Raw genomic sequence first — 26,179 nt, forward strand, 5'->3', positions numbered from 1 at the left:
AAATAGCAAATGGTAAAAGAAGTTTTCTCCAGGTAATGAGATTTGTGCTTATCCACAATCTCAAAATTTAAAAAATAAAACAAACACCTTCACTTCCTCTGCCCTGGTGGGAACCCCAAAGGGATGGTGTAGTTCTGACTTCAGCCACCAGGTAGCGGCCAAGACCAGTGCATCCTTCTCTGACTGGCCTCAGCCCTGGGGAGGGTGCGGGGCTTCCTCCAAGGGTTTTCTGGGTCCCAGGAGGAGGGAGAGGGACGGACACAAAGGGAGACTGCGTGCTGCGGAGGTGACCACAGAATGCCTACCTACTGGTGGGCCCTCCCAACGATGCCCCAAAGTAGGTACTGCCATCCTCATTTGATGACTGGGAAACAGAGGTTTGGAATGGAGAAGGGCCTTGTCCACCATCACACGGCCCAGCATGGGCAGAGCCTGGGCTGGAGCTCTCGTTCCCTGACCCGTTCTGACTCATTCCACCAAGACCCAGGGGTCACCCGGCTTTATTTGCAACACTCAGGATGGCGGTACAAGGACAGGGACCCAGCCACACCCCGCAGCCAGCCAGGACGGGATGGTTTTGAGGCCCATCTGCCTGAGCTCTCTCGGCTGCCCCAGGCCCTTAGCCCACCTTCCGTGGCCGCCCCCAGGTGTGAGGCTCCGGCAGCGGCGTTCTGCTGTGGAGCCGGGGGCTCATTGGGGTTCCTGCCCGCCAGTGGGGGGCAGCTGGGGGCCTCCTGGGGTCCCACTGGGGCTGCCACGGGCGAGGGCTGAGCGGCTGGCCACAGGGTTTGGCCCAGGGTGTGGCTTGGGGCGGGGCCGGTGTCACTCCCGGCCCAGGGATACCCACACCCCCTGCTGGGGAGCCCACATTAGCAAGAGCCTCGGAGGGGCCTGTCCCATACCAGCCAGGCCGAGAGCAGGAGGAACAACAGAACCAGAGCTGCAGCCAGGGTCAGGGAGGGCAGCAGGTCCGAGTCCTCGGGGCCAGGGATGGCATCAGCCGCGGCATGGTGGGGGGTGGCGGGAGCGCCGGACAGCTGGGTGTCAGAGACCTTCTCACCGGGGGGCCCTGGCTGGCCCATCTGTGAGAAGGAGGTGAGGGACAGGACTTCGTCTGGGAAGGGCCCCACCACCCACCCACTGCCTGTCTCTCCCATCCCTCTCCCTCGGGAAGCCCCCCAGACACAGCAGGAGCCAGGGGCCAAGAGGTGACCCTGGGCAGTGACTCCCTGAGCCTTGGTTTTTTCCTCTGTGAAATGGGGATGCCGAAGACCACCCTGGGAGGATAAGGACCAGATGAGACGACCCCTGGGCCGCTGGCGTTCCCTCCAACCTCCTCACCTTCTCCCTTGAGATGACGGGGGCTGGAAGTCAGGTTCAGCCCCACTGCCCTCCTGGGAGACCTTTTCCCCTGTGCCAGGGGGTCTGGAATGCAGCTAGGCTAGTTTCCGGGGCAGTTGGAAGCCAGCAGACTCATCTGGAGGGACCAGAACTTCAGGAGGATCTGAATCAAGGCTACCAGCTGCTCTCTGCCCACACGGCAGCGAAGGAAGTGGGCACCAGGTTACGTCCATCTTACAGATGAGAAAAATGAGGCTCAGTAAAGGAAGTGGCGCCCAAGAAGCCCCCGAGCTTGGCAGAGAGGGTCCTGGCAGCCTGAGGCGCTATCCTCAGGCTCCTCTTCCATACAGGGACAGAGTTTGGACTAGGTCACTTAAGCTCCAATGCCCTAGATCGGCCAGCAAGGTCCAGGAGACGTGGAGTGGTCTCTGCCCAGCCCCTTCCCAACCCCAATCCAGGCAGTTCTGCAGGACGTTTACCTTCCAGCCATTGGGGCTCCCATGTCCTGGGAGAGGGCTGCCCCGGAGCTGCCAGATTCCCCAGAGACAGACACCAGTGAGTGGCAGCCTGAATGGATCAACTAGGGGCCCTTTCCTCTAAAGAAACCACCCCATCTAGGGCTTCCCCCAAGGAGTGGCTGGAGCTGGGAGGCGGGGAAGTGAGGGCCCCCGCGTGGGCGCGTCCAGGGCTTTCCCAGGCCCAGCAGAAACAGGTGCCTGAACTCCCAGACCAGCGCTTCCTGCTGCCGCTAAGCTGAGACTTCCGCATGGGGCCTGGGGGAGGCTAAGGAAGAAGGGCAGGCTCTAAATTCAAGCCAGCAAGGGGTTTCCTGGCATTGGATGTGTGCCCATGCTGTGCCAGGCGCAGGGTGGGCGGGAGAGGGGGGATAGTCCCACCCCACCCCCCCAGAGGCCAGGTTCCAGAGCAGCCCATCTGGGGCTGACCCGGATGAGAGTGGGCAGGAGAGAAGATAGGAGGGTTCAGAGGCCTGGGGACCACAGCAATGATCTTTGCTGAAGGAAATTATCCCTTAAGGGCAAAGATGTCCATCACATTGCTAATTTTAAAAGCAAAAAGGTGTGAAATAACCTTAATGCCCATGACAGAAGATTCATGAGCAAATCCAGGTTCGTCCACTCAAGAACCTTAAAAAGCCGGTAAGACAGAATTATGAACAAGGAGAGTCATACCAGCTTTATTCTTTTAGCCCAAAACTGAAAATAGCCTGTCCAGGAGGGAGAAATTTCCGCTTACCCTTCTTGGTTATTTTGGCTGGTCTAATAGTTAAATTGACACAAGACAGATTAACAGAAGGAAAAAAAACAAATTAAATTTCTTACATACAGAGGTCTCATAGATATGGGACCCAAAGAAATGACCAAATCAGGCAGCTTTTATGCTTTCTAGACAAAGAAACAACAAATCTGTGAAGAACTGACAAGACAAAGAAACTTAGGCTTGGGTACTCATTAGCGAAGAAACTAGGCAGAGTCTGTTACACAGCCTTCTTGCCCGGAATTCCCCATCTCTGGTGATAAGGCTGTCTCTACCTCCTGGTGCAGGAAGGGTATATTCCACATGGGAGATTTATTTCCTGCTTTCAGGGGGACAGAGAGGAGGGTCAGAGTGCCCTTCTTGCAGCCACTGTTTCTCAAGTAACTTTAATTCAGCATAATCAATCTGCCACTTTGGCATATTTGGGGATGGCTTGCCCTGAGCCTCGTGAAACCCAACCACCCATCAAAGGATGGAACTTAACACACACAGCAACAAAAAGAGAACAAACCACTAGAAAACACAGCACGGATGAACCTCATAGACGTACTGAGTAAAAGTAGCCAGAAAAAAGCACTTAATATATGGTTCTCTTTCTATGAAACTCTAGGAAAGATTAATCTAGTCACAGAAAGATGATCAGTGGTTTCTTAGGGATGGGGGAGGAGTATTGACTGGGAAGGGGCACCAATATCCTTCTTGGAGGGTGGAAATGTTCTATGTCTTGATTGGGGGGCCACTGGGTGATACGGTTGTCAACACTCATCAATCTACGCACTTAAAATGGGTTCATTTTACTGTGTGTAGATTGTCCCTCAATAAAGCTGACTTTCAAGGAAAAAAATTGGAAAAAAAAAAGGGCCAGAAACAAGAGCAGGATTCCATTCAAGAGGTTCAATAGCAGGAAAATCTAATCCACAGCAACAGAAATCAGAGTGACGGGACCTCAGGAGGGCGGGCATGACTGGGAAGGGACACTTGGGACTTTCTGGGGGTGATCAGAAGCTTCTTTCTTTTTTTTTTTTTTTTTTAGAAATTCACGTTCTTTTATTTATTTATTTATGACTGTGTTGAGTCTTCGTTTCTGTGCGAGGGCTTTCTCTAGTTGCGGCAAGTGGGGACCACTCTTCATCGCGGTGCGCAGGCCTCTCACCATCGCGGCCTCTCTTGTTGCGGAGCACAGGCTCCAGACGCGCAGGCTCAGTAGTTGTGGCTCACGGGCCCAGTTGCTCCGTGGCATGTGGGATCTTCCCAGACCAGGGCTCGAACCCGTGTCCCCTGCATTGGCAGGCAGATTCTCAACCACTGCGCCACCAGGGAAGCCCAGAAGCTTCTTTCTTGATCTGAGCCGTGATTCCTGGGTGCACACAGAATTTTATTCATTGAGCTGTACCTTTAAGATGTTACTGAGCTCAGGTCTGGCTGCTCGAAGCTTGCAAGCCAATACTCAAGAAACAAGTGTTGGTAGGAAAGGAAAGGTTGCTTCATACAGAAGGCCAGCAACCTGGGGGAGAAGGCGGACTTGTGTCCAAAAGCCAACTCCCCCTGCCAATCAGAGCCTTTAAAGGGGAGTTTCAGGGGTGTGCAGGCCAAGGGAAAGGGCTACATGCAGAAACAGCACAGTCAGCTCTGACAATCATCTTGAAATTGGTCTTGCGGTGGTCTCATCAGTGTCATCTTGTTTTAAGTACAGTTTAATCTTCAGTTCCAGGGTTGGTTTGTGCCCATTTCTTTGAGGCCAATTCTTGGAATAGAGATGGAGCAGCTTATGTCATGGCTACAGTGTGGTCATCATGGAGTTAACGCTTTCCACCCAGTGGGGGTTTCAGTATTGGCAAAACAGCTCAAAGGGTGTGACTCAGAATATTATCCATTGCCTTTGAGGAGGAACTAAAGGTTCTTGACTTTGTTTAATGACTAAACTTTATTATTTTGTCCTGTTTGCTTTTCTTTGCTTCTGCTTTTTTTCACTTCTCTGATTAAATTTATTCTATGGATAAAGCTTTTCTACAGACAAAAGGCAGGCAGAGGACATTGGGGGGGGGGGCAGTCTGTCCTGGGAAGACCCCATGGGACCCTGCTCAGTTTTGATGTGTTACATCTCAATTTTCAAAATATGGTCATGAAGATTATGCAACATTACAGCAAGAGTCACCACTTATTGGGTGTGCCTGAGTCCAAAGACTATGCCCTTGACAGCAAGAAAATGCTTAAAACACAGTGTGAAGTGGTCACACAATCAGATACACACTCAATGGGCAAATACACAAAACAGACACATGGGGAAAAGAGAGGAAGGAAAGACACTAAGATTCCAGCAGGGTGAGGCTGTTGGCAATGGATGTGGCTTTCCCACATCTCTGTTTTCTCTATTCTAATATATGTGGTTATATTTTGATGATTATAAAAGAGAACTATAACAACTTTTTAAAACACTTGGCTATTTTGATAGCTAAAATTTGGAAATAACCCAAATGTTCAACAACAAAGAATCGGTTGTAAAATATATGTGGCACATCCATTCAGCAGAATAGGGTCTGATTCAGACCCCTCCATCTGAAAAAGTCCAAAGGGAGAGCTGGAACTAGGAATTCAGTTTTGTTGTTTTTGTCGTGTGGTGTGTGTGTGGCTTGCGTTTTTGTTTGGTTGGTTGGGTTTTTTGTTGGTGGCGGTGGTGGTTTTTTTGTTTTGTCTTTTTTTGTTTTAAGAATGGGCTTCCAGGGAATTTTCAGGTTCTGCTTTTCTTATTTTTAAATGCTATCTTATTACCTGGATGATTCGCTACAAGCCCAAGTCACTTCTGCAATCAGAAATGGGGACAATACAAGTCTCGCCCACTGGAATCGCCACCCCCTCCTCCCTCTGCCTTCACTCCACACACCCTCGGCTGCGGCTGGCCCGGATACTCGCGAGCCTGATTTCACCGCGTCAAGGGGACAGCGGTAACTCCGAGTCATGTGGCGGGGAGGGAGGGCGTCGAGCGCAAGGCGGAGCACACGGCCTTCCTCTCCACAAGTGTTCGCTGTGTGACCTCTGCGCGTCACGGCCCCTCTCTGGGCTTCAGCTTCCTCCTGCCTATAGCAACTGGGCCCCGGGGTGGGACGCAGTCTGCGCCCCGGGGCTGGTACCCAGCTTGGACCCAGACGCGGACACAGACGAATGGGGAAGGGCTCTGCCTCCAGGCCCTGCACGACTTTCAAACGGCTCCCTCCGTGCGGGTTCCCATCCGCCAAGCTAGCCCCGGGGCCTCCCGGGGCGCACGAGGGGCCTGCCGCGTCCAGGCAAAACCCTGCCGCCCCTTCGGGGTTCCTCCGCCCTACACCCGAGTCGGCTCCAGGGGAAAGCCCGGCCGCCCCACCCAAGCGCCGCACCCCGCATCCTCAGCATCCGCACCACTCGTGGCCGCCTCATTGGCCGGCGCCCGCTCTGCAGGGCCGCCCCGCAGCCAATCGCGGTCGTGGGGGCGGAGCTGCGGGCTCAGCCGGATGCTCCCAGCAGCTGCGGCCGGACGCGCCTCTGTCCGGAGCTGACCCGGCCCCTCGGCGGCGCACCCTGACAGGAGAAGCCGGCCATGCAGGAGCCGCTGCTGGGAGCCGAGGCCCCGGACTATGACACCTTCCCCGAGAAGCCACCCCCGTCACCAGGGGAGAGGACGCGGGTCGGGTGAGAGCCTCTAGGCATAGGGTCTGCGGGTGGAGGCTAGGGATGGCCCTGGTACCCTCCAGTGGGCAGCTGGCTCCCATCTTGGGCCTCCACTGACTGTCGGTGAGTGGCCACCAAGGGGCCATCTGGTTCCCTCCTGCCCCAGACACACTAGTCCTATTTAAGGAGCCGGTCCTCCTGAGTACTGGGCCCAGCCCCCAATTGGCAGAGACAGGGCGACTGAGACCCAGAGAGGGCGAGGGGCTTGCCTAAAGTCACACAGCAAGCCTTGGATGGCAAAGCTGGGGGCAGACACCCAGCCTCCTCTTGTGGGAACAGTGCTCTGCACCTGCGTCTCAGCCACAGCGGTGGGCTGCAGGGGCTGTCCTCATGCCCTGGGGGTTTCCCAAGGGAGCTGGTGCTCAGGCCTGGGAGGTGCCAGTCTGACCAGCTCTTGACCCAGCCGTCCCCAGCACTGCCCTCTGAGCGGGTAGCCACCGTGCTCAGGACAGGCAGCAGTCAGGCGAGGAGGGACTCAGAGATTCTGACTGCTCTGCACCCCCCACGCACCAGGGCCCTGCAGAACAAGAAGGTGTTCCTAGCTACCTTCGCTGCTGTGCTGGGCAATTTCAGCTTCGGGTATGCCCTGGTCTACACGTCCCCTGTCATCCCAGCCCTGGAGCACTCCTTGGATCCAAACCTGAGTCTGACCAAGACCCAGGCATCCTGGTTCGGGGTAAGAGCCACGCTCTGAGCTGGAGAGGGGCAGGGCAGGGGGGGCAGGGACGCACTGAGCTCCGTCCCAAGCTAGGAACCCCCCAAAGGTCAGCCTTGGGACCCCCTCCAGGGCCCTGGTCTGCCCCCTCCCCCACCCACTCCAGGCTGGGGTGGGGGGGTGGGAGGGTGGAGTGAGGCCAGATAATGGCTCTGAAATAAAAGGAGGAAGTGAAAGCTGATGGAGAAGGCGCGGGAAGGAGCAGGTGGGGAGGTGTCCCTTAAGGTCTCCACCCAGTGGGGCTGAGGGTTCCCCAGATGCCCCCACCCAAAGCTGGGCTGTCACAGCAGAGAGGACACCTCCCTGGACGAGGGGTGGCAGGAGAATCAGCTACTAATGGAAAGAGCACTGCTGGGGCACGGGGGGTCCCAGGATAGATGGTGGGCATGTAAGTAGGAAGAGCACAGGCCCCAAGAGTCCCAAGATTCTAGAATAGCAATCTTAGTGGCCTCAGATTTACAACCACAACACATTAGCTAAGATAATAATACCCAACGCAGACTGCGCACCTAGTATGTGCCGGGCCTGTGCTAGGCACTTGCCATGAGAGCCGGTTCACTCCAGGGCCAACCCTATGAGGTGGGTGCTACCGCTCTCCCCATAATGCAGCTGAAGAAACTGAGGCTCAGACAGGCTGAGCACCATGCCCAGGTCACTGACCGGATCCAACCTGGTACAGTCGACAGGGAATCTGAGAACCCCCAAATCTTAAAATCCCAAGGGCTTCAAGTCACAGAGTTCTCCTGCCTGCTCTATTACAGTGCTAGACATTGAAACATCAGGCTGGACAGAACCACTGCAGACAGCTGTTGTGGCATCCCTAACAAACAGCTGTCCACATGCTGCTTGTACCCCTCTGGAGACAGGAGGCTCACTACCATCCAGGGCCCTAGTCCTGCAGCCCAGGCTCCTGGGACAGCCTGGGAAAGCAGCTGTCTCTAGGCTCTGATGGGGCCCTGCACCCTTTCCCTGCAGTCCGTGTTCACCTTGGGTGCGGCGGCCGGGGGCCTCAGTGCCATGGTGCTCAACGACCTCCTGGGCCGGAAGCTCAGCATCATGTTCTCGGCTGTACCCTCGGCAGCGGGCTATGCGCTCATGGCGGGTGCCCACGGCCTCTGGATGTTGCTCCTGGGGAGGACGCTGACGGGCTTCGCTGGGGGACTCACAGCTGCCTGCATCCCGGTAAGGCCAGGACTGCCCACCCCGGTCCTCTCACTGCCTCAGTATTTGCACTGACCACCATCAGCTGAGGCCTCCTGGCCTCGGAGCCCCCTGGTCAACGGGGATATGTTTGCCAGGGAGCCTCAGTTCAGCCCCACCAGGGCAGCTAGTTTGGGGGGAACCTGACACCAGTCCCAAGCCGCCCCCAACTCTGGACTCCCCGAACTTCCTGTCCTGAGTCCTGACAGACACATTGCTCAATCAGAGAAAATCCACATTGAGCAACGCAACGGGAAAGGGAAGGGAAGTCCCTGCCCTGCACCCTTCCTGGGACCCCCCTCGTCTTACCCACCACTCCACACACCCACTCGGGGGCTGGGCAAGCCCGGCATGGGACGAAGACCCCTGGGAGGAGCAGAGGCCAGAGTCTGGGTGCCCTCGGGCCTCCCAGTTCCCAGCCTCACGTCCCCATGTCAGAGCTGAGTGCTTCTGCCCACTTGACAGGGCAACTGAGGCCCGAGGGAGGTCATGCCGTGAGTCATGATCAGGACGAGAACCCCGCCGGAAGCCCCCACTCCCTGCTCCCCAAGGCTCACCGGGCCACCTCTGCCACCTCAGCCGGGCCCAGGCACCTGTGTTCTCAGCAGCGGCCGGGGGTGGGGATGTGTCTTGCAGGTGTACGTGTCTGAGATCGCTCCCGCAGGCGTCCGTGGGGCCCTGGGCGCCACACCGCAGCTCATGGCAGTGTTCGGATCGCTGTCCCTCTACGCCCTGGGCAAGTATCATCCAGACGCGCACTGGGCACCTCCCCCGTGTGCAGGCTGGCGGGTGATGGGGTGCCGCCGAGCAGCCGGGGGTGGAAAGGGGTCAATGTGCCCCCAGACGAATTCCATGCTGGGAGCCCAGAGGCATGGCTGCCGTCATGCTGTGTGCCTCCAGGCAATTCCCTGCGCCTCTCTGGTCACGAGGTCCCACCCCTAACTGGGCAGTGAGAGCTTCTCTTGGGCTGGCAGTCTTTAAACTGTCTCTTAACAGCAGAATGGTTTCTGTCAAATAGTCTTAGGTGGGAAGACCACAGAGAAAAGTGATCAGAGTGCAGCCAGCTGAGGAGGGGTGGGGGTTTGGTGGTAGAGGCCCCAAGACCTTGCTGCTCAGGCTACTCCTCCATCACCTTGCCGTGGCCCTTGAGACCCTCCAAGGACCTGGGCCCTGTGCCAGGGGCCAGGCAATCCCTGTGGCCCCTCTTGATCTAGACCACAGAGGCCTGGAGCAACCAGGGTAGGCTTCCTGTAGGAGGTGGCCCTGGGACTCATGCTTGAGGGCAAATGAGGCTGCTCAGAGGCCCCGGTGGGAGGGGTTCTGTGTCCAGCCCAGCCCCAGCTCCTCACCCGCTCCTTGTGCCCAGGCCTGCGGCTGCCGTGGCGCTGGCTGGCCGTGGCCGGGGAGGGGCCTGTGCTCGTCATGATCGTGCTGCTCAGCTTCATGCCCAACTCACCTCGCTTCCTGCTCTCGAGGGGCAGGGACTCGGAGGCGCTGCAGGCACTGGCCTGGCTGCGAGGGGCTGACGCTGACATCCGCTGGGAGTTCGAGCAGATCCAGGACAACGTCCGGAGACAGGTGTGGGAGGGGTGGGCGCCTGCAGCACTGTGGGGCTGTGGCCATTCACTAGGCCGTCGTGAGCCTCAGTTGCTTTTCCTGGAGAACAGGGACAAGAGCAGTTCCCACCTCTAGGAACAAGGGGTGGCGGGTGGGATGTCGTGGCCCCTGGCCCAGGGCACAGGCGCCGTGCGGTGGACGCCTGGGGACCCGGCGATATTGACAAGCAGGAGTCTGCCTTGGCCCACCCACTGATCCAAGAGCCTGGGTCCACGCAGGGGTCCCCGGGCCTGTCCCCAGAGCCAGGGTTGCCTCAGTGCTGGGGATCTTTCCTGGAGGAGGGAAGAGGGGAGTCTCCTACCTAGCCCCACGCAGCCCAGGGCAAGTTGCTGCCAGCCGGAAGGGCGGGCGCAGCCCCCTCAGCGGCAGCCTCGTGTCTCCAGAGCAGCCACCTGTCGTGGGCCGAGGCCCGGGACCCCCACGTGTACCGCCCCATCGTCATCGCCTTGCTGATGCGCTTCCTGCAGCAACTGACGGGCATTACGCCCATCCTCGTCTACCTGCAGTCCATCTTCGACAGCACCGCCGTCCTGCTGGTAAGAGCCCGGCCCCACGCCACCCGCTCTGCCCCCAGATCCGGGGAGGGCATCCCTGCGGAGCATCCGCTCTGTGCCGGGGTCTGGGGTGCACGCACACGCGCAGAAGCCAGCGTCTCTTAACTGTTTCTGGGCCAACCACCTGTTCTCAGAGGAATGTTTGTAAACAAAGCTTGCATGTTTTAAAATAAGATAGGCAGAATTACAAGGGAAACCAGTTTTACAGAAGCACAGACCCCCTGGGAGCCACAGATCCCGGGTTCAGAGCATCTGCCGCCCGCTGAGGCAGTCACCGCCCCTCCAAACCTCAGCTTCCTCCTCTGCGAAGCCAGCATGGCTTTGTCCGCCCGTCCTGGGGCTCAGAGGGAGATGAGGTCTGAAGATTAGCGACAGTACGGCTCCACAAGTTGTCGTTATGCCTGGATCCGGTGCCAGCCCTGCGCTTAGTGGTGGGCACCGCAGTTGTGCCCCTGCCCGCGAGGGCCCAACGGGCCGGGCTGGGTGACCAGCGAAACCGCCTGGCACAAAGCAGCTGAGCCTGGGGCCTGACCGTGCAGAGCCTTGGCGGGGGCGGGGGGAGAGGAACAGCAGGCTGGGGTCCCTCAGCCCCGGGGGCTCCCTCCTTGCAGCCCCCTGAGGATGACGCAGCCATCGTGGGAGCTGTGCGGCTCCTGTCTGTGCTGATCGCCGCCCTCACCATGGACCTGGCCGGCCGCAAGGCTCTGCTCTTCGTCTCAGGTGAGCACAGGCTGCTCACCGGCACTCATTCACTCCTGCAGCAGCTGCCACGTGCCTTGCCAGCCCTCGCGGTGGGAGCGCCAGGGGGCCTGGGTCAGACCTGCCCTGGTGGCCTCCGTCTCCCCAGCAACCGGCGAGGGCCCAGGCATCCAGAAAGGTCTGCTGGGGCTCGTGGGAGCAAACGAGCTGGCGGTGACACACACGCTGGGTGTGACAGGAGCCCAAACGCGGGCTGGGGGGGGGGGAGCTGGCTGCCCTGTAGGAAGCAGCCTCCAGTCACAGGCGGCCTGAAGGGGACCGGGCCACACGGGGTACAGGGCGCTGAGGGTGCTGGCTCAGACGGCCCCGGCCCCCCGAGCGCCACCTGTCTGTCCACAGCGGCCAGCATGTTTGCTGCCAACCTGACACTGGGGCTGTACGTCCATTTCGGTCCAAAGCCTCTGACCCCCAACGGCACCATGGGCCTGGAGAGTGTGCCCCCGGCGGGCACAGAGCAGCCCCTGGCCACGCCCACCGGCTACCTCACCCTGGTGCCCCTGCTGGCCACCATGCTCTTCATCATGGGTAGGTGTGGCCGTGCTCTATGGGGTCTGGGGACGGGGCTGTCTTGGGTGTGAGGTGCGGGGACGCGCCGGTGTCGTGGGCTGTGTCACTTCTGTCCTGGAGGTTGGGGAGCGGTCTCTCAGCAGCTCCAGGGAGACACAAGAGGCCTTCTTCCCCAGCCGCCCCCCCCCCACCCCACCCCACAAATGGGCTCTGAGCCCGCCCCTCCCCGCTTCCGGCAGGCTACGCCATGGGCTGGGGGCCCATCACCTGGCTCCTCATGTCCGAGATCCTGCCCCTGCGGGCCCGCGGCGTGGCCTCGGGGCTCTGCGTGCTGGTCAGCTGGCTCACCGCCTTTGCCCTCACCAAGTCCTTCCTGCTGGTGGTGGTGAGTGCTCCGCCCCCGGGGACCTGGGGCCTCTCTGGCCGGTGCCGAGGGCTGTGCTGAGGCTTCTCCGCGTGTCCCCTCAGCCTTAGCGCACACCCGCTTCACACCGAGGCCAAGGGCTGTCAAGTGACATTCATTTCAGCAAACAGACTTGGCTCAGGGAACTGTTGGGAGAAGTCAGGTGACTGACCTCCCAGGCCAGGGTGGGACCCAAGCCCAGAGAGCCACACCCGCCTGCCCTGCCTGTCACCCTCCGGGGTATCTGGGCCTTCTGTCTGGGTGGGCAGTTTGGGTCTCTCTGCCGAGTGCTTCCCCATCCTGGCTTCACCCAGCCTCTTGGTTCAAACCCCCAGCAGGCCCTGAAGCCAACCACAACCTCCGAGTTCCAGTTCCCAACTCCCAAGTGGGAGAATCTGATGGGGACAGCTTGGATGGGGCCTAGCCTGGTGCAGTCGGTGGGTCAGGGCAGGGTTGGGGGCGCCCAGAGCAGGTCAGCCACGCTGTGGGGGCAGGCCTGCTGCAAGCAGGCGCGTGGGACAGCTGAAAATGAGAGGTGGGCACTGGGACCAAGGAGAGAGGCCGGTGTCTGGGGCAGGGTGGGCTCCGGCTGGGAGCAGTCAGTCCTGGGCCCAGCACAGAGGAAGGCTGCCTGCACCCCTCAAGGACTCGAATGCCCTGCTGAGGCACTTGGATTTCACGCTGGAGACAGTGGGGAACCCGGGGGTGGTCCAAGCAGGGGAACGAGATGAAGGCCTGCCCCCCAGGCTGGCTACTGCTCGCAGGGCCACGAAGCTGGTGCTGGGGCGGAAGGACCTTTAGGGTTCCCCTGTGACCCGGAGCCCCTCTTCTCCCCCAGAACGCCTTCGGCCTGCAGGTGCCTTTCTTCTTCTTTGCCGCCGTGTGCTCCGTGAACCTGGCCTTCACCGGCTGCTGTGTGCCCGAGACCAAGGGCCGGTCGCTGGAGCAGATCGAGGCCTTCTTCCGCAGCGGGAGGAGATCCTTCCTACGCTAGGGCGGGGCCCCCGCCGTTGAGGGCCAAACCGCTGGGTGGTGGAGCTGTCGGGGCCCCAAACCTGCACCCCGCGTCCAGGAGGCAGTGGCAACCCGCCGCCAGCCAGGCACAGGAGGACCGGCCAGAGGCCTCACGGCACGGCACACGCACCGGCTCTGGGCAGGCAGCGCCCCGTCCAGCCTCGGCCCTGGCTCAGGTGGCCCCACTGTCACCCACTCATCGGCCAGACCCACCGACGGAGGGGGCAGCCACACGGCCCCAGGGCCAAGGCCTTGTTGGGCGACCTCGGGCCTAGCGCTCACTCACGCGTGGAGGGCCACGGCGAGGACACACAGGGCTGCTGGCGGTGGAGCGGCTCCGCACAGGGACGTCGGGCCTCCTCCTGCTCTGATCACTTGGCGGCCACTGAGCCTCTTGGCTTTGGGGACCAAGACAGGAAACTGGGCCTGTGAGGCCTATGGACACCGCAGGGACCGTCCTGGACCCCCAAAGGCCAGGACCCAGCGTGGACACTCCCTCCTACACCCACCCGCCTTCTGGGAACAGGAAGCGCTCGAGTTCAAGCCATGTTCGCCCTATTTATACAAATAAACCGGGCCACGGCCCAGGAGAGGAAAGAGTGGGGTTTACTCCAGGTGGGAGAGCCCCCCCAGCAGCCAGGCTGGACCCAAATTCTCAGCCGAGGTCGCCAGGGCCTGCTGCCCCAGGCCACCTCTCTATGGCCACCCTAAGCTGCCCCAGCCAGGCAGAAGGAAGAGGCGAGGGCCGTGGGCCCCCCGGCCGTGGGGTTCCAGCCCCTCCTAGCTGTGTGAGCTCAGCCAAGCCACCGTCCTTGTCTGAGATGCTGGGAGCAGGCCGGCACAGGGCCAGCAGCATAGGGGACCTCGATACCGTGGCAGTTACTCCCGGGGCTGGCCCCTGCCGAGCCGGTGTAGGGTCGGGGCACCCCTACCGCTTACTTAGTGCCCCGGAGGGAGATGGTAACAGGCGGACCGCGCGAGCCACCATACAAACCACTACCAGGCTTTATTGCTCAAAATGCAAGCCAAACACTGAGAGTAAACAAGGACCACGAGAGGACAGAGCCCAGGGCCGCAGAGGTGGGAGAGGGGCCTGGCGGCCCTGCCCTTCCACCACCGGCAAGGTGGGACCCACCGCCCCCCGACTGGGAGACAGGATCGCAGCTCCAGGGCTGCTCGGCTACACTCTTGCGGAACCTCTGCAAATGACCTGCCCACTCTGGCCTGTGACCGAGGGGTTGGTGGGCCCACCCAACTTCCTCACAGGGCAGAAGCGCAAGCCTCCTCAACACACAGCCAGCCCTTCTCCTCCTGCAGCAAGAAGACCCCCATCAGCATTGCCCCGGAGGCAGGGGTAGGAGTGACCCCAGAGTCCCACTTTCTGGGTAAGAATGAGCCAAGAGGGGCAGGCAGGGCCCTTGCTCCTCCTGGGAGGTAGACAGATCTCATTCACGGCACACGCAGGAGACACACACACACACCCCCCACACCACACACCACACACACCACACCACACACACACACACCACACACACACACACACCCCTGCTGGCCTGGAGAGACCGACAGCCCACTGAACCCAGCGCTGGCCTGAGGAAATTGGTCCCAGAGGACCCCTGAAGGCACGTGTCGGGCTCCCTGGAGAGCTGCTGGGGGACGCTGCTGTGCCTGGGACAGTGCCTGCCCTCCCAGCCTCAAACACTAACAAACCCCCGAGATGAAAAGTCCCTCTGGGAAGCGAAGACCGGACGCAGCCCTGGGGCTGGTTCCACAGAGCAGGTGCGGGCCCCGCCTGGGGTCCTGGGAGGAGGAGGAGCTGAGCCCCAGACCGCCCCCCGGGCGGGCCAGGCCTGTCACACACGCCCGGCGGCTGACACCAGTCCAGCAAGCAGAGCGGCCGGTGGGCAGGGCAGAAGGAAGGGACGGCGCATGGAGGGAGGCTGGGGAGACGACGCGCACGTCCAGGCAGAGCCGCTTCCACGGCCCCTCCGCCCAGGCCCCGCTCCCTGGTGGCCTGGCACGCAGCGCAGTGCGGAGAGCTCACGGTGGGTGCAGGGGCGGCTCTAGCCTCTGCCCAGCTCTCAAAAGGCAGGAAGCTCCCCGAGGACAGGGCGGGGGGTGGGGTCGGCAGGTCCACACCAGAGAGGGGGACGGGCAGCCCCGCGGGGCAGGGGAGAGCCTGGCCTCCGCACGTCCTTAGCACCGGGGCCCGGGGGCTGGGGAGGACCTAGGGGCTGGCCAGGCCCACGGGAAGTGTCCTGGTTCCGTGCTAGTCCAAGGTTCCAGGGAACCGGGGGAGGGAGCACGCCCCTACCAGCGGTTGGGTCACGACCTGGGCTGCCGTCGCGGGCACTGGAGGAGCGTGTCGGGAGCACTGGGGGCTGCCATGGAGAGCAGGGTGGCAGGGGGTATGGGCAGCGGGACACCGCTCTGCCCTGATGACAGGAGGACAGAGGCAGCCCAGGAGGCTCAGCCTACGGGATGCTCTCCTGCCTGCAGGGCTGAGAGGAGGCCGCGGGGGCCGATGCCGGGCCCGGGCGGATGTACCTCCCACCTCGAGGCGGGACCAAAGTCTCCAGAAGCAGCTCCGCGCGGGCCTTCAGCGGGTCTCGGGGGTCCTGCCAGCTGCGTAAGTCTGGAAACCCGCCCAGGGGCCTCTTGCCGGCCAGGCCAGGCGAGCTGGGAAGAGTGGGGTCAGGCGGGCTGTCCGCAGAGCTCTGCAGGCTCCGCGCGGCCTCACGCCCCGAGGCCTGGATCACCCCGAGGCCCCCGCTGCCTGCCGCCACCGCCCATCCCCTTGATGCCGGCCAAGGCCCTCAGCGCCCTCACCCCGGCCCCTCGGCGCCTGGCTTGGGGTGATGCCAATCTGGGGGAGGGGCAGACAGAGGAGGACTCCCGGTGCGGGGACAGGTGAGAGGGACTGAGGAAGGTGGACGCAGCCTCCTCTTCCAGGCTGCCCCTCAGGGTCAGTGCGCCTCGGGGACGTGCTCACACAGACCAGAGGGCTGACGGGGGGTGGGCGGGTCCCCCGACCGCATCACAGCTCCCCCTCCAGGGTGTCCGTGAGCTTCTCCTCGTCTGCCTGCTGCTTCTGCTGCTGGATCCTGGCGTAGGAGATCGCGTCGCCCCTGGGGAGAGAGCCAGTCAGCGCCACACGGGGGACGGACCCCAGACACACAGCCCTCCCAGCCTCCACCCCATTCCTGACCTGTGACCCAGGTGTGGCCTGCAGACAGAGCCTAACGGGCCCTCCGGTTTCCCCAGACAGAGACCCTATTGCTAGGATGGCAAAGACGTGTCTTGTCCCCTCTAAGGGCGGCACAGGCTGCCTGGGATGCTGAGTTGAGGATTCGGATTCTCAGCCTGGGCTCCGCGAGAGAGGGTGACTGCTGACCGCGGAGCCAGGTGTGGGCCCCAATGGGAAGAGGCTCTCAGGAGCCATGCCTCTGCCGTCCCTGCTACAGGCTGTGACGAGGCACGACGGGGCCACCAGGGAGTCCCGTGAACTCTCCTGCTCTCACTCCCTAGAGCTCGGACACCCTGGAGACACGGATGGGGGTCACTGACAGCCTCTGTGCTTCCGTTTCCACAATAGAATAACGGGGGCCACTCCCAGCCCTCTCCTCCCTGCGAGACTTCAGGAGGCGGGAAGTAAAGATCCCCCACCCCCGGGGGCTGGGACCAGCAGACGCACTTCTTGCCCAGAGCAGACAGTCCGTACAGCACTCCGGTGGCGAAGGCGATGGCGTTGCCCAGCAGTGTGGTCAGGGTCAGGCTGATGACGATGGGAACGACGGCCATCCTAGAGGAGAAGCAGAGGTCAAAGGGCACTCCCACCCCGTGGCCACGACACCACTTCCAGCTTCCCGGGTTCACCCAGCCCCCTTCCCAGACAGCCAGGTACAGGAAGGGTCCCCAGAAATCAGCTGGGGCACAGGTGCACAGCCGGGCTTCGTAAAGTCCTCAAACACCCGTGAACTTGTCTGTAAAATTCTGTGCATTTTCTGGGGAGAGAACCCAAAGCTTTCATCAGGTTTTTGAAAGGATCTGTGATCCAAAAAGGGTTAAACAGCACCAAAATGGCCCAAACCCCTGTGCATAAAAACAGGCAGACCAGAAAATCCAGTGTCAGTTCAGTCCCTTAGCGGCTTTGTGACTGGGGGCAAGTTACTCAACTGAGGCTCGGCCTCTCTACGGTAAGGTGGGGATCAAACCTCAGAGGTTTTGAGAATGAATGAGATAAGGCATGTTAAGTACTTAACACGATGTCTGGAACAGCATAAGCACTAAATAAATGTTGGCTCTTATCAGCGCAGTAAAACCAGCCGTATCTCAACAAGGAAGATCCCAAAGGTTAAAGTGCACAAGACACGGGGCTTCCTTATTGCAAGGTGCACACCAAGAACAGCTAACTGGCTGGTGAGGCAGCTCTGTCTGGTCCAGGTTGGCACCACCTGGAGACAGGTGTCCACTCTGGCTTAAGTATCCATGGGGCCGATGCCTGGTCCTGGTTGGGATTTCCAGACCGTTGGCAGTGATTCGGGTTAACACACACACCCTGTACACAAGGAAGACAAAACTCTTCTTAGACTCTTCTCGGACTCGACCAAATGAATTCTACCTGAATTTCCATTCTGGCGGGACGTGTGACCATGAGGTTTTACTGAAGTTATAAACTTTCTAAGTAAAAAAATAATAATAGAAATTGCAAAGGAAAAGAAAAGACCATGGGGAAAAATCTTCTGTCAAAACAAAACTAAAGGCAAACAACAGGCTGGAAATACATTTGCAGGAAATATAACAAAGAATTAAGAAATCTTTAATATAGAAACACACATAACTTACTAAGTAAAATGTTATAATGTCAAAAGGTGAAAAGGAAACTAGACCATTAATTACCAAAAACTAAAAATGCAGTTAGTAAAAAACATACAGAAAAAGATTTTACCTTAGATAATAGATACAAATGTGAAAATGGCACATGGCCCTGGGCCGGGGGAAAGAAAGAAGAAACTCAGGTACTCTCTTTGGAAAGCACTTTAGCCACATATTGAAATCTTTTAAGTGATTGTAATCTTTGACCTAATAACCCCATACCTGGAAATAGATCCTAAGGAAATCATCATCAACACAGAAATTTTTAGCACCGAAATGTTCATCACAGCCTGATTTGTACTACAGGTTACAAGTGAAGAAAAGCACGATACATTCAGCGGAATAAATATTCCCATCATTAAAATTCATCTTATGGGGGCTTCCCTGGTGGCACAGTGGTTAAGAATCCGCCTACCAATGCAGGGGACATAGGTTCGATCCCTGGTTCGATCCCTGGAAGATCCCACGTGCTGCAGAGCAACTAAGCCCGTGTGCCACAACTACTGAGCCCGCGAGCCACAACTACTGAGCCCGTGAGCCTAGAGGCTGTGCTCCGCAACGAGAGAAGCCACCGCCGCAATGAGAAGCCCGCACACCACAACGAAGATTAGCCCCTGCTCACCACAACTAGAGAAAGCCCGCGTGCAGCAACGAAGACCCAACACAGCCAAAAATAAATAAATAAATAAATAAATTTTTTAAAAAGTCTTCTTATGAAGCCTTTGTGGTAAGACTAAAAATATTTCTACCATGATTTTAAGGGGGAAAAAACAGGATACAAATGTACTTGTAATGGTTAAAACTGTGTGCGAGAACAGGTTTTAGAAAATGCCTGAAGACAGACTGAAAGGACACATATCAAAATGTTAACGAGTAGCGGGGCTTTGGGTAACAACTTTTTATTTCCACATTATTTTTAATGAATATATATTACTGTTAGCATTTTTAAATAATTAAAAAAAACAGAAACACCAGCAAAGGAGGTGCCAAAGCGTGGTATTTCGTATTCCTCTGTTCTTCAGACACAGTGGGAAATGGCTCTAGAGCTGAGCACGTATCCTGTGCTCTGACACAACTACTGGCCTCCAGGAAGGGAAGAAACCTTTGAAATAAAAACCTCCATATTTATTTCTAAAGATAATCTAGACAACCACTACCTGCTGCTGCTGCCAGAAGCTGTTGAGGGCCTCCCAGACACCAGGCACTGTTCTGGAAGCTGCATTAAACAAATTAGTTCAATCTCATGGCTCAGATGGGAGGTACTACATACTGAACTTGTTGTTAGAAGTGGGAAAATAAGAGAAAAGCATATTTGGAAGGCACTATTTTCTGTTCTACAACTTGCTTCTTTCCCCTTTCATGTCAGGACATCTAGATCGGCCACACTCCTGAAAGGCTGCACAGAGGTACATAGGGATCTACCAGAATCTGCTCTACAACTCCCAACTGATGGGCCAACATTCCAGGCATTTCTCGCGTTCTCTATCACACGTACTGCTGCAAGGTGTACGTATCTCACGTCTGAATACCGTGTGGCTGGACCTGTAGGCCAGACGCAGAGCCCTGGACGCTGGGTCACGTCGTACAGCGGGTCCCTCACGTGACTCTGCACAAACGCCATCCCTGTTTAAACCTCTACCGAGAGTAAACTAAGCAGCCGTCCGCCCGCCCCGGCCAACACTGTCACCTGCGGAAGCAGGGTCTGGGGGAGCCGCGTCAGGCCCGGCCCGCGGCCCCTCACCCGCAGTAGAAGACGGCCTTCTGCCAGGAGCGCAGCCGGTCCACCTTCGCCGCCACCGTGTTCGCAAACTCAACGAAGTGGCAGCAGAAGGGCGCCTCACACAGCAGTAGGACGAACGCGTTCATGCTGCAGAGAGAGGGGCAGGCTGGCGCCCAGGCCGGCGGGTCCCGGCGCCCCGCGATGCCGCCCCCCGCCCGCTCCCGGCTGCTCCCCACACTCTGGGCTCCGGGAGCAGCCGGGGCAGGGAAGCCAGTCCACTGCCACGGCCCGCCCTCGGGATGCCCTCGCTGGAGCGGGGACCTCGGCGAGCCCTCAGCACAGCACGTGTCTGGGCTGGGGACGGCTGAGCCCCAGGTGGCACGCCAAGCGTGTCTGCTCCCGCCTTTGGGTTCTCCGTGTCCGGGTCACAGTCATCGTGACAAGACACTGGGCCCTCACAGCGGGCCGGGCCCTTCCATCCGCCCCCACCCTGGAGGGAAAGCACCCTCGCTATCCCCGTTTGCCCCCACGGACCCCCGGAGCCCCAGAGCAGGAACTCACACAACTAATGCCACCCCAGGTCTCCCACACACCACTGGTGCCCGGTAACCCTCACAGACCAGTCCACCCAATGCAACTCACTCGTGTTCCCCCTGGGAGGTGCCCAGAAATCCACACGCCCCAACACCCCCCGGCAGGACGGTCACACGGCTACTCACATCATCCACACGCCGGCCGCAATGTTCAGAGGGTGGATGGTGACGCAGTTGAAGAGGCCGGAGATGGCGCAAGCTTGAAAGCAAGAGACACGGGCAGGAATCACCAGGGAGGAAGGGGCAGAGCCTGCGGGCGGGCCACCTGGGGAGACGGCTCGTGAAAGCACGAGACCCCTCCCGACCCCAGCACCTGGCTCTTCTCACAGCACCCAGACGTCTCCCCACTGCCACCAGAGACAAGCAAGGCCAACACAACGACTCCATGAACAGGTGAGGACGCAGCCTCAGACAGGCGAAGCGGCTTGCCCAGACCTCAGGGCCAGGGTGCGGCGGGACCCCAGAGCTGGCTCGCTCTCGGGGCTCAGCGAGGCAGCGTGCACATCCCGCCCTCTCTCTGTTCTGGGCTTGGAGAAGCCCGCCCTCTGAACCCCAGCTGTCCCAAAACCCACCCTGCAAGGTGCGTAGCATGAAAAAGAGAATGTCTCTCAAGGGCTCAGGCCAGGGCAGGCGGCACCATGCCCAGGGCAGGCCACGAGAGAAGTCCTCTGGATCTGGGTTGGGACAGGGCTGCCCCTCTTGGAAAAGAAATCAGGACCAGGTCGACCTGGATCACAATTCCAGCTCTGACTGACCCACCAGCCCAGTGACTTTGGGTATGTTCTTTTCACCTTTCCAGGCCGGTTTTCTCTCCTACACACAGGACAGCCCGACAGCCCAGCCCACCCACCCTGAAATACCAAGGGTCTGCAGCAGGGAGGGCGCACCCTCTCCTACCCCGGAAAGCGGCTTCTCTGATGCCCCAAATGCGGAGCCTCGCTCACCCCTCCCAACAGCATCCCACCGAGGGGCCCGCACAATCGCCTCCCTCCTCTCTCACAGCCCCCAGCCCGGCTCCACCAAGAACTCCGCGAGTCTGCCAGGCAGTGGCTGGCTGCTGGGCAGGAAGCCGGGCCTCCTGAGGCGGCGATGAGCAATCAGTCCATTAAATTTGCAGCAGCTCCCTCTGCGCCTGACCCCTGGCAAGGACCTGCAATTCTCCTGTTTTCCCATGTAACCCTATGCAGACAGCAGACGATGGAAGAGGAAACCAGGTGAAGTGAACCCAAACTGCAACGGGACTGCCCTCGTACGTCCCCCCACCAAGGTCTCCTCCAGCGACAGATGTACTTCCCGCCTACTAAAGGCGGCACCTGTCCTGGGACAGGTCACACACACATTCAGGCAGCAAGGCTCCCCAGGGCCACAGATGTGAGCGCCCACACGATACAATACTGCTCCTGCCTGACGTCAGCTGTGCCTGGTCTCACCTGACAGCGCCCTATACTTCCTGCCGCAGTCAGCATGTCACCTCTGCCCCACTATCTACCAGCAGCCAACCTTGCGGGAGGACCAGGTTTCAACCCAGACAAAGAGGCTCCAGCCAGGAGTCCTTTAACAATCAAGGGCTGGAAGATGTCCCCTCGGGGTGTCCAACACTCTCGCCAAGTGAGGGCGGTGTCCTGGGCCAGCCTATCTCCTCCCAAGCTTTGGCCTCCAGATGATCAGGACCCTGAGGAAACGCCTCTCCCGAGACCCCCCACTGCAGAGGAAGGTGACGCTGCCCCACAGCCACCAGCCGCAAACACGAGGCTCAGCTGAACTCCAGTTTCATCTCTAAAACTCCTCCGTGCTTTGCATTCTACTCTGTATTATATACTATTTGGGATTCATATAACAAGCACTTTCCCCAAATCTGCAGGTGAAACTGACATTTCAGAGCGACGTCACAGGTTTCTCCTGAAGTGGCATCTGTAGCCCCAATACCACGAACTCCTGGGGTGGCCCGAGAATCCCACTTCGAAAAGCGCAGAACTGGATGCGACGCCAGGGCTAACAAGGGAGTTGGCAGGGCAGCTGACCCCAAGATGGAGGGAGGAGGGTGACAGCCCACAGGCCACACTCAGGCCCCTTCCCTTCTCCCCCCCACCCCGCCCCATCACTGTCACTCCCACAGCAGCCTCACTCTGATCTGCCAGGGAAACAGCTACCCAGACTCCAAAGGCTCATATCTAAGACCTGACCAGTCTCTCCTACAAAGTCAAAAACATGCTCCCTCTGAACAGCAACGACAGGGACTCGGAGGCCTTTTTGTGCCTGGAGGGAGGGCCTGTCCCATTATCACCCCTGAACTTTCTTCCAGCTTCCATCCACCCGGGAGGACCACGAGACTGGAAGGGGAGCCTAAGAAGGTGCTCCTTCGACATATCTGATCAGGGTCTGCTTGCCTCTGGAAGACCTGCCCTATGACCCTTATTTTACTTCTGTAGCAGATCTGCCTTCCTATGTATGCTCTTTGGGGGACTGTGCTAAAAGAGCCTAGCATTCCAGGAAACCTGAGGTCGGGGTGTGCGTGTCCGCGATGCGGGGTGGGGAGTAGAAGGAGGGTAGATGAGAGACGGTTGAGGCAGAGTTGACAGCAGGAGGGAGAGCTGACATCAGGGCAAGCGCACTGCCTCCAAGTGCAGTGAGGACCCAGAGGAGAGGCCACCTCCCTCAGCTCACCGCCGGGCCCTCAGGAAATCTGGCCAGCACCCGCCCCATTTATAAACAACCTTCGCCCAAAGGTTAAGGCGGCTGCCGCCCGCACCCACACCCGAGTCAACAGGTGAGGCGGCCTCCGGACCAGACTGCGCCCGAGCTTCAGCACTAGCATCTGGGCAATCTCGGAAGGCCCCCGGAGTAGGTGTCGCACTGCCCTCACGCTCAGAGGAGCCGTGGAGGGGCAGTCTCGGCCGCGTCGTTCCCTCCTGGAACGTCCCTTGAGCTGCTCGCCAGCTCCGGACCCAGGAGCCCAGGCCGCGGGCCGGGAACCACAGCAACCGCAGAAGCGCCGGCTTCCCGCCGCCCCCGCCGCTGCCCAGAGCCGCGCGTGGCCCGGAGACCCCGGCCCCAAGCCGGCCCCTTCCCGGGGGGAGGGGGTGCCGCGGGGGGCGGCCACGGGGGCGGGGCCGGACGCGCATGCGTAGCGTGCGGCAGGCCCGGCCCGGCCCCTCCCCCGGGCCGGGTACTCACAGACGGCCCCTAACACCCCCGACAGGCGACACAGCCAGCGGTACCACCATGTCATGCCCTCCTCCTGCGCGGGCGGCGCCGAGCTCACGGACGCCACCGCCGCTCCGCCCGCACCGCTCATGGTGCCGCCGTCCGGCGCTCCCCCAGCCCTCACAAAGGGCTCCGGAGCCGGCCGCGTCGTCCCGGCGCGCTGCCTTGTGGGAGAGGCGGCCGCTCATTAGCATAGGGGGCGGGGCTCTCGGGGTCGGGAGAGGGGCGCCCGAGAGGCTCGCGCTCATCAGCATAGAGGTGGGGCCGCGGGTAGGTGCGCCCGAGCGGGCCCGTGTTCGTTAGCATAGGGGGCGGGGCCCGAAGGGGCGTGGACGAGGAGGGCCCTAAGGGCTCGTGCTTATTAGTATAGGGGGCGGGTGCTGGCGCCGCAGGACCCCCAGGCGGTCAAACATTCCCACCCAGACTAGTATAAGGGCGGGGCTTCGATGAGAATTATCAGGTGCGCCAGCCTCAGGGCCCCATCGGGACTCCAAACTCCCTCGCCTCTCCTCCCTGGGTAGGAAGACGACCGCTAGGGGTGGCCAGGGGGTTGCTCAGATCTGGTGTGGATCTGGAGCCCGACCGCGGCCAGGGAATCCCTGCCGTGCGGGGAGGTGGGTTTTCAAGCCATATTTGGACAGGTTACGTAAAGAAAACGCCACTCAGAGCTCACGTTCCGTTTATTGGTACCCGAGGGGCTGGGAGCTGCTTTTCCAGAGAGTCTCCCCTCCCACCCTCTAACGTTTTGCACGTGGGAGGAAGCCCTAAAGGAGATACTTAAGATTGGAGGGAATTCGAATTGGAAAGCCAGGCACCTAACGGGTGTTCATAAATGTCAGGTTCCTTCCTTTCCCTTCCCGGACCGGGAGGAGGCATCCCACCGTGCCGGCTGGTCAACTGAGGGATGTGCTTGGAGATGCGGGGCATCGTCAGGCTAATGAGCTCTAGCCTGGAGGGTCCAGTACTGGCCCCGAAGGCTGGTGTGCGCCTCCAGGAAGCCCTGGCTAAACTCCATCTCTGCCTGGCTGCCCTCTGACTCCCAGTAGAGCGTCTGTTGCCCGCGAAATGTCGTTGTCCTCAGGCTGTGGATATCCCGGATCTGGGAGGAAAGTGGCAGCCCCAAGGGACCGACCACAAATGATAATTAGCTAGCATTCACGAGCCCTTAATATACAAGGTATCATACACCCAGGGTCACATTTAATCCTCACACAACAGCCCTATCAGGAAGACACCATTATTCTACCTAGGAAACTGAGGCTCAGAGAAGTTGTGCTCCTTCCCCAGGGACACACAGCCAGGATGCCAGAGCTGGGATTTGAGCCCAGATTAGTTTGATTACAGAGGCCACGCTGCCTCCTCCAGGGAGCCGATACCTTACAGATGCCAGTTCTCCCAGAGCACATGAAAACCTCATCGGGGAGGGCTCGGCCCACTCTTCTAGTAAAATTATATCAGGGTCTAAAATCATGCTTCGGTCCTGGGTGAACTGGCAGTCTACATCAGAAAAGGTCTCTTCTATTTCATTCTTGTAGGGAACTCAATAAGCATTTGTTGGTGAATAAGTGGAGGAAACTTTTCTCCCATTCTCTCACTAATGATTTTGAGGGTTTTGATCGGAAGTAAACTCAGTGGGTCCTACAGCCCAGCAAGCCCCAGTCCCTGTCCCCAGAGATGGATGTCCAGAATTAGAGCAGAAGTCAGCCCATTCCTGTTCCCATCCTGGTAGCCTCACCAAGATGTAGCTGGAATCAGTTTCCTCGGTTCTGGTGCCCATGTCCATGGCCAGGGCATGGATGGCGATCCGGGCCTGTGGAGCCACGTCAATGAAGATTCGGCAGCCCCCCATGTTCCTCCCATCCGGACTCAACGATGGACTCACGATTTCACCCCTGGGTCCAAAGAGCTGCATGTCACATTCTGCAGGGGGAGAGCAGATGTACAGACTGGGTGTGAACCACCTCCAGAACATAGGAGTCCCCCGGAATGACCACTCTTGCCAGAGGCCAGGGCAGCAGGGCAGCCGGGGAGCAGTGGGGGATCAGTGTGGCACTGCGGTTAAGATCGGGGCTCCCAGGCAGAAGTCTCCACTGAACCCCATCTCTACCACTTCCCGGCTGTGTGACCCTAGGCGAAGGCTTTAAAGGCTCCGCGCTTCAGTTCCTCCTTCTGTAAAGCGAAGGGAACAACAGCACACACTGGGCAGGGCAGTCTTTAGGAGGAATCAGCAAAGTCACACGTGCAAAAGTGCTCCATGCTGCACCCGCCCCAACCAGGGCAGCCCCTCCTGCCTGCGCCTCCTGGGCCTCCCTCAAAGCAGGTGCCTGCGTGTGGGGAGGCTGGGAAGTGAGGAGTGATGACCAGGCAGGAGCTGGTGCCTGTGTGCTGCACGCTGAGGGGCAGAGGAGGAAGCCCCCCAGGGTCCCACTGCTCGCCTGTGGCCTGGGGGAACCCCTGGGGAAGCCACCTTCAGCAAGCTTGGGCTGTGGAAGAGGGCAAGCCCCCTGAAGCAACCTAGAGGGCTCTCCGTGGATACGGATGGGGCCACGGGCTAGCAGGGCTCTCGGGACCGCCATCCTCCGCACGAGGTGTGCAAGTGCACCCACGCCCTGCTGAGCGGAGGATGAGCCAGGAGGACGTGCACCCAACAGGACTGGGGAAAGAGGCTCGCAGGAGGACCTTAAAGGATCCCGAAGGACC

General features: G+C 59.5%; 3 protein-coding genes and 1 long non-coding RNA gene across 15 annotated transcripts in view; 1 reads left to right on the plus strand and 3 right to left on the minus strand.

Moving 5' to 3' along the window:
* Positions 1 to 778: 778 nt before the first annotated feature.
* LOC118897115 lies at positions 779 to 8,142 on the minus strand. The gene is made up of 3 exons (XR_005020343.1): positions 8,020 to 8,142; positions 1,342 to 1,574; positions 779 to 1,082 (listed from the first exon to the last, which is right to left on the minus strand). It is a non-coding gene; the product is annotated as an uncharacterized LOC118897115 (long non-coding RNA).
* Positions 6,118 to 13,684, plus strand: SLC2A6 (solute carrier family 2 member 6). Of its 8 annotated transcripts, none has more exons than XM_036855978.1 (10): positions 6,118 to 6,279; positions 6,832 to 6,994; positions 8,009 to 8,215; positions 8,870 to 8,969; positions 9,600 to 9,811; positions 10,239 to 10,386; positions 11,166 to 11,316; positions 11,503 to 11,688; positions 11,910 to 12,055; positions 12,912 to 13,637. In XM_036855978.1, the coding sequence occupies exons 1-10, from the start codon at positions 6,188 to 6,190 to the stop codon at positions 13,085 to 13,087; spliced, it is 1,581 nt and encodes a 526-aa protein (XP_036711873.1). In that variant the 5' UTR covers positions 6,118 to 6,187; the 3' UTR covers positions 13,088 to 13,637. The 8 variants fall into 8 exon arrangements, with proteins under 8 accessions (XP_036711873.1, XP_036711867.1, XP_036711870.1 ...); XM_036855979.1 differs by lacking the exon at positions 11,166 to 11,316 and adding an exon at positions 11,016 to 11,124 and having other exon boundaries at positions 6,147 to 6,279; positions 10,234 to 10,386; positions 12,912 to 13,684; XM_036855976.1 differs by having other exon boundaries at positions 6,188 to 6,279; positions 10,234 to 10,386; positions 11,016 to 11,316.
* Positions 12,066 to 23,632, minus strand: CACFD1 (calcium channel flower domain containing 1). Of its 5 annotated transcripts, none has more exons than XR_005020341.1 (6): positions 23,450 to 23,632; positions 20,402 to 20,474; positions 19,704 to 19,829; positions 16,782 to 16,889; positions 15,642 to 16,215; positions 12,066 to 12,219 (listed from the first exon to the last, which is right to left on the minus strand). XR_005020341.1 is itself a non-coding variant. In XM_036855982.1 (6 exons), exons 1-5 carry the CDS (start codon positions 23,568 to 23,570, stop codon positions 16,125 to 16,127), a joined length of 519 nt encoding a protein of 172 aa, XP_036711877.1. In that variant the 5' UTR covers positions 23,571 to 23,632; the 3' UTR covers positions 14,070 to 15,766; positions 16,086 to 16,124. The 5 variants fall into 5 exon arrangements, 3 of the variants coding, with proteins under 3 accessions (XP_036711877.1, XP_036711876.1, XP_036711878.1); XR_005020342.1 differs by lacking the exon at positions 12,066 to 12,219 and adding an exon at positions 13,625 to 13,642; XM_036855982.1 differs by lacking the exon at positions 12,066 to 12,219 and having other exon boundaries at positions 14,070 to 15,766; positions 16,086 to 16,215.
* Positions 23,633 to 24,153: 521 nt separating this feature from the next.
* ADAMTS13 (ADAM metallopeptidase with thrombospondin type 1 motif 13) overlaps positions 24,154 to 26,179 on the minus strand; it is a 32,205-nt gene continuing 30,179 nt past the window's right edge. The window contains exons 30-31 of the mRNA XM_036856844.1: positions 25,215 to 25,399; positions 24,154 to 24,578 (exon numbers count right to left, since the gene is read on the minus strand). Of these exons, the coding sequence (XP_036712739.1) occupies positions 24,414 to 24,578; positions 25,215 to 25,399 (350 nt within the window). The 3' untranslated portion in view covers positions 24,154 to 24,413. The remainder of the gene's footprint in view (positions 24,579 to 25,214; positions 25,400 to 26,179) is intronic.

The sequence above is a fragment of the Balaenoptera musculus genome, chromosome 6 (genome assembly GCF_009873245.2).
Source record: "Balaenoptera musculus isolate JJ_BM4_2016_0621 chromosome 6, mBalMus1.pri.v3, whole genome shotgun sequence".
Taxonomy (NCBI): domain Eukaryota; kingdom Metazoa; phylum Chordata; class Mammalia; order Artiodactyla; family Balaenopteridae; genus Balaenoptera; species Balaenoptera musculus.

Coding starts and splice junctions, on each gene's coding strand:
- CACFD1 (XM_036855982.1), bottom strand. CDS start 23,570: ATGAGCGGTGCGGGCGGAGCGGCGGTGGCGTCCGTGAGCTCGGCGCCG. Junction 20,475..23,449: donor GGGGGTGTTAGGGGCCGTCT/GTGAGTACCCGG, acceptor CTTGCTTTCAAG/CTTGCGCCATCTCCGGCCTC. Junction 16,890..19,703: donor AAGGCCGTCTTCTACTGCGG/GTGAGGGGCCGC, acceptor CTTCTCCTCTAG/GATGGCCGTCGTTCCCATCG.
- SLC2A6 (XM_036855972.1), top strand. CDS start 6,188: ATGCAGGAGCCGCTGCTGGGAGCCGAGGCCCCGGACTATGACACCTTC. Junction 8,970..9,599: donor GCTGTCCCTCTACGCCCTGG/GCAAGTATCATC, acceptor CCTTGTGCCCAG/GCCTGCGGCTGCCGTGGCGC. Junction 11,689..11,909: donor CACCATGCTCTTCATCATGG/GTAGGTGTGGCC, acceptor CGCTTCCGGCAG/GCTACGCCATGGGCTGGGGG.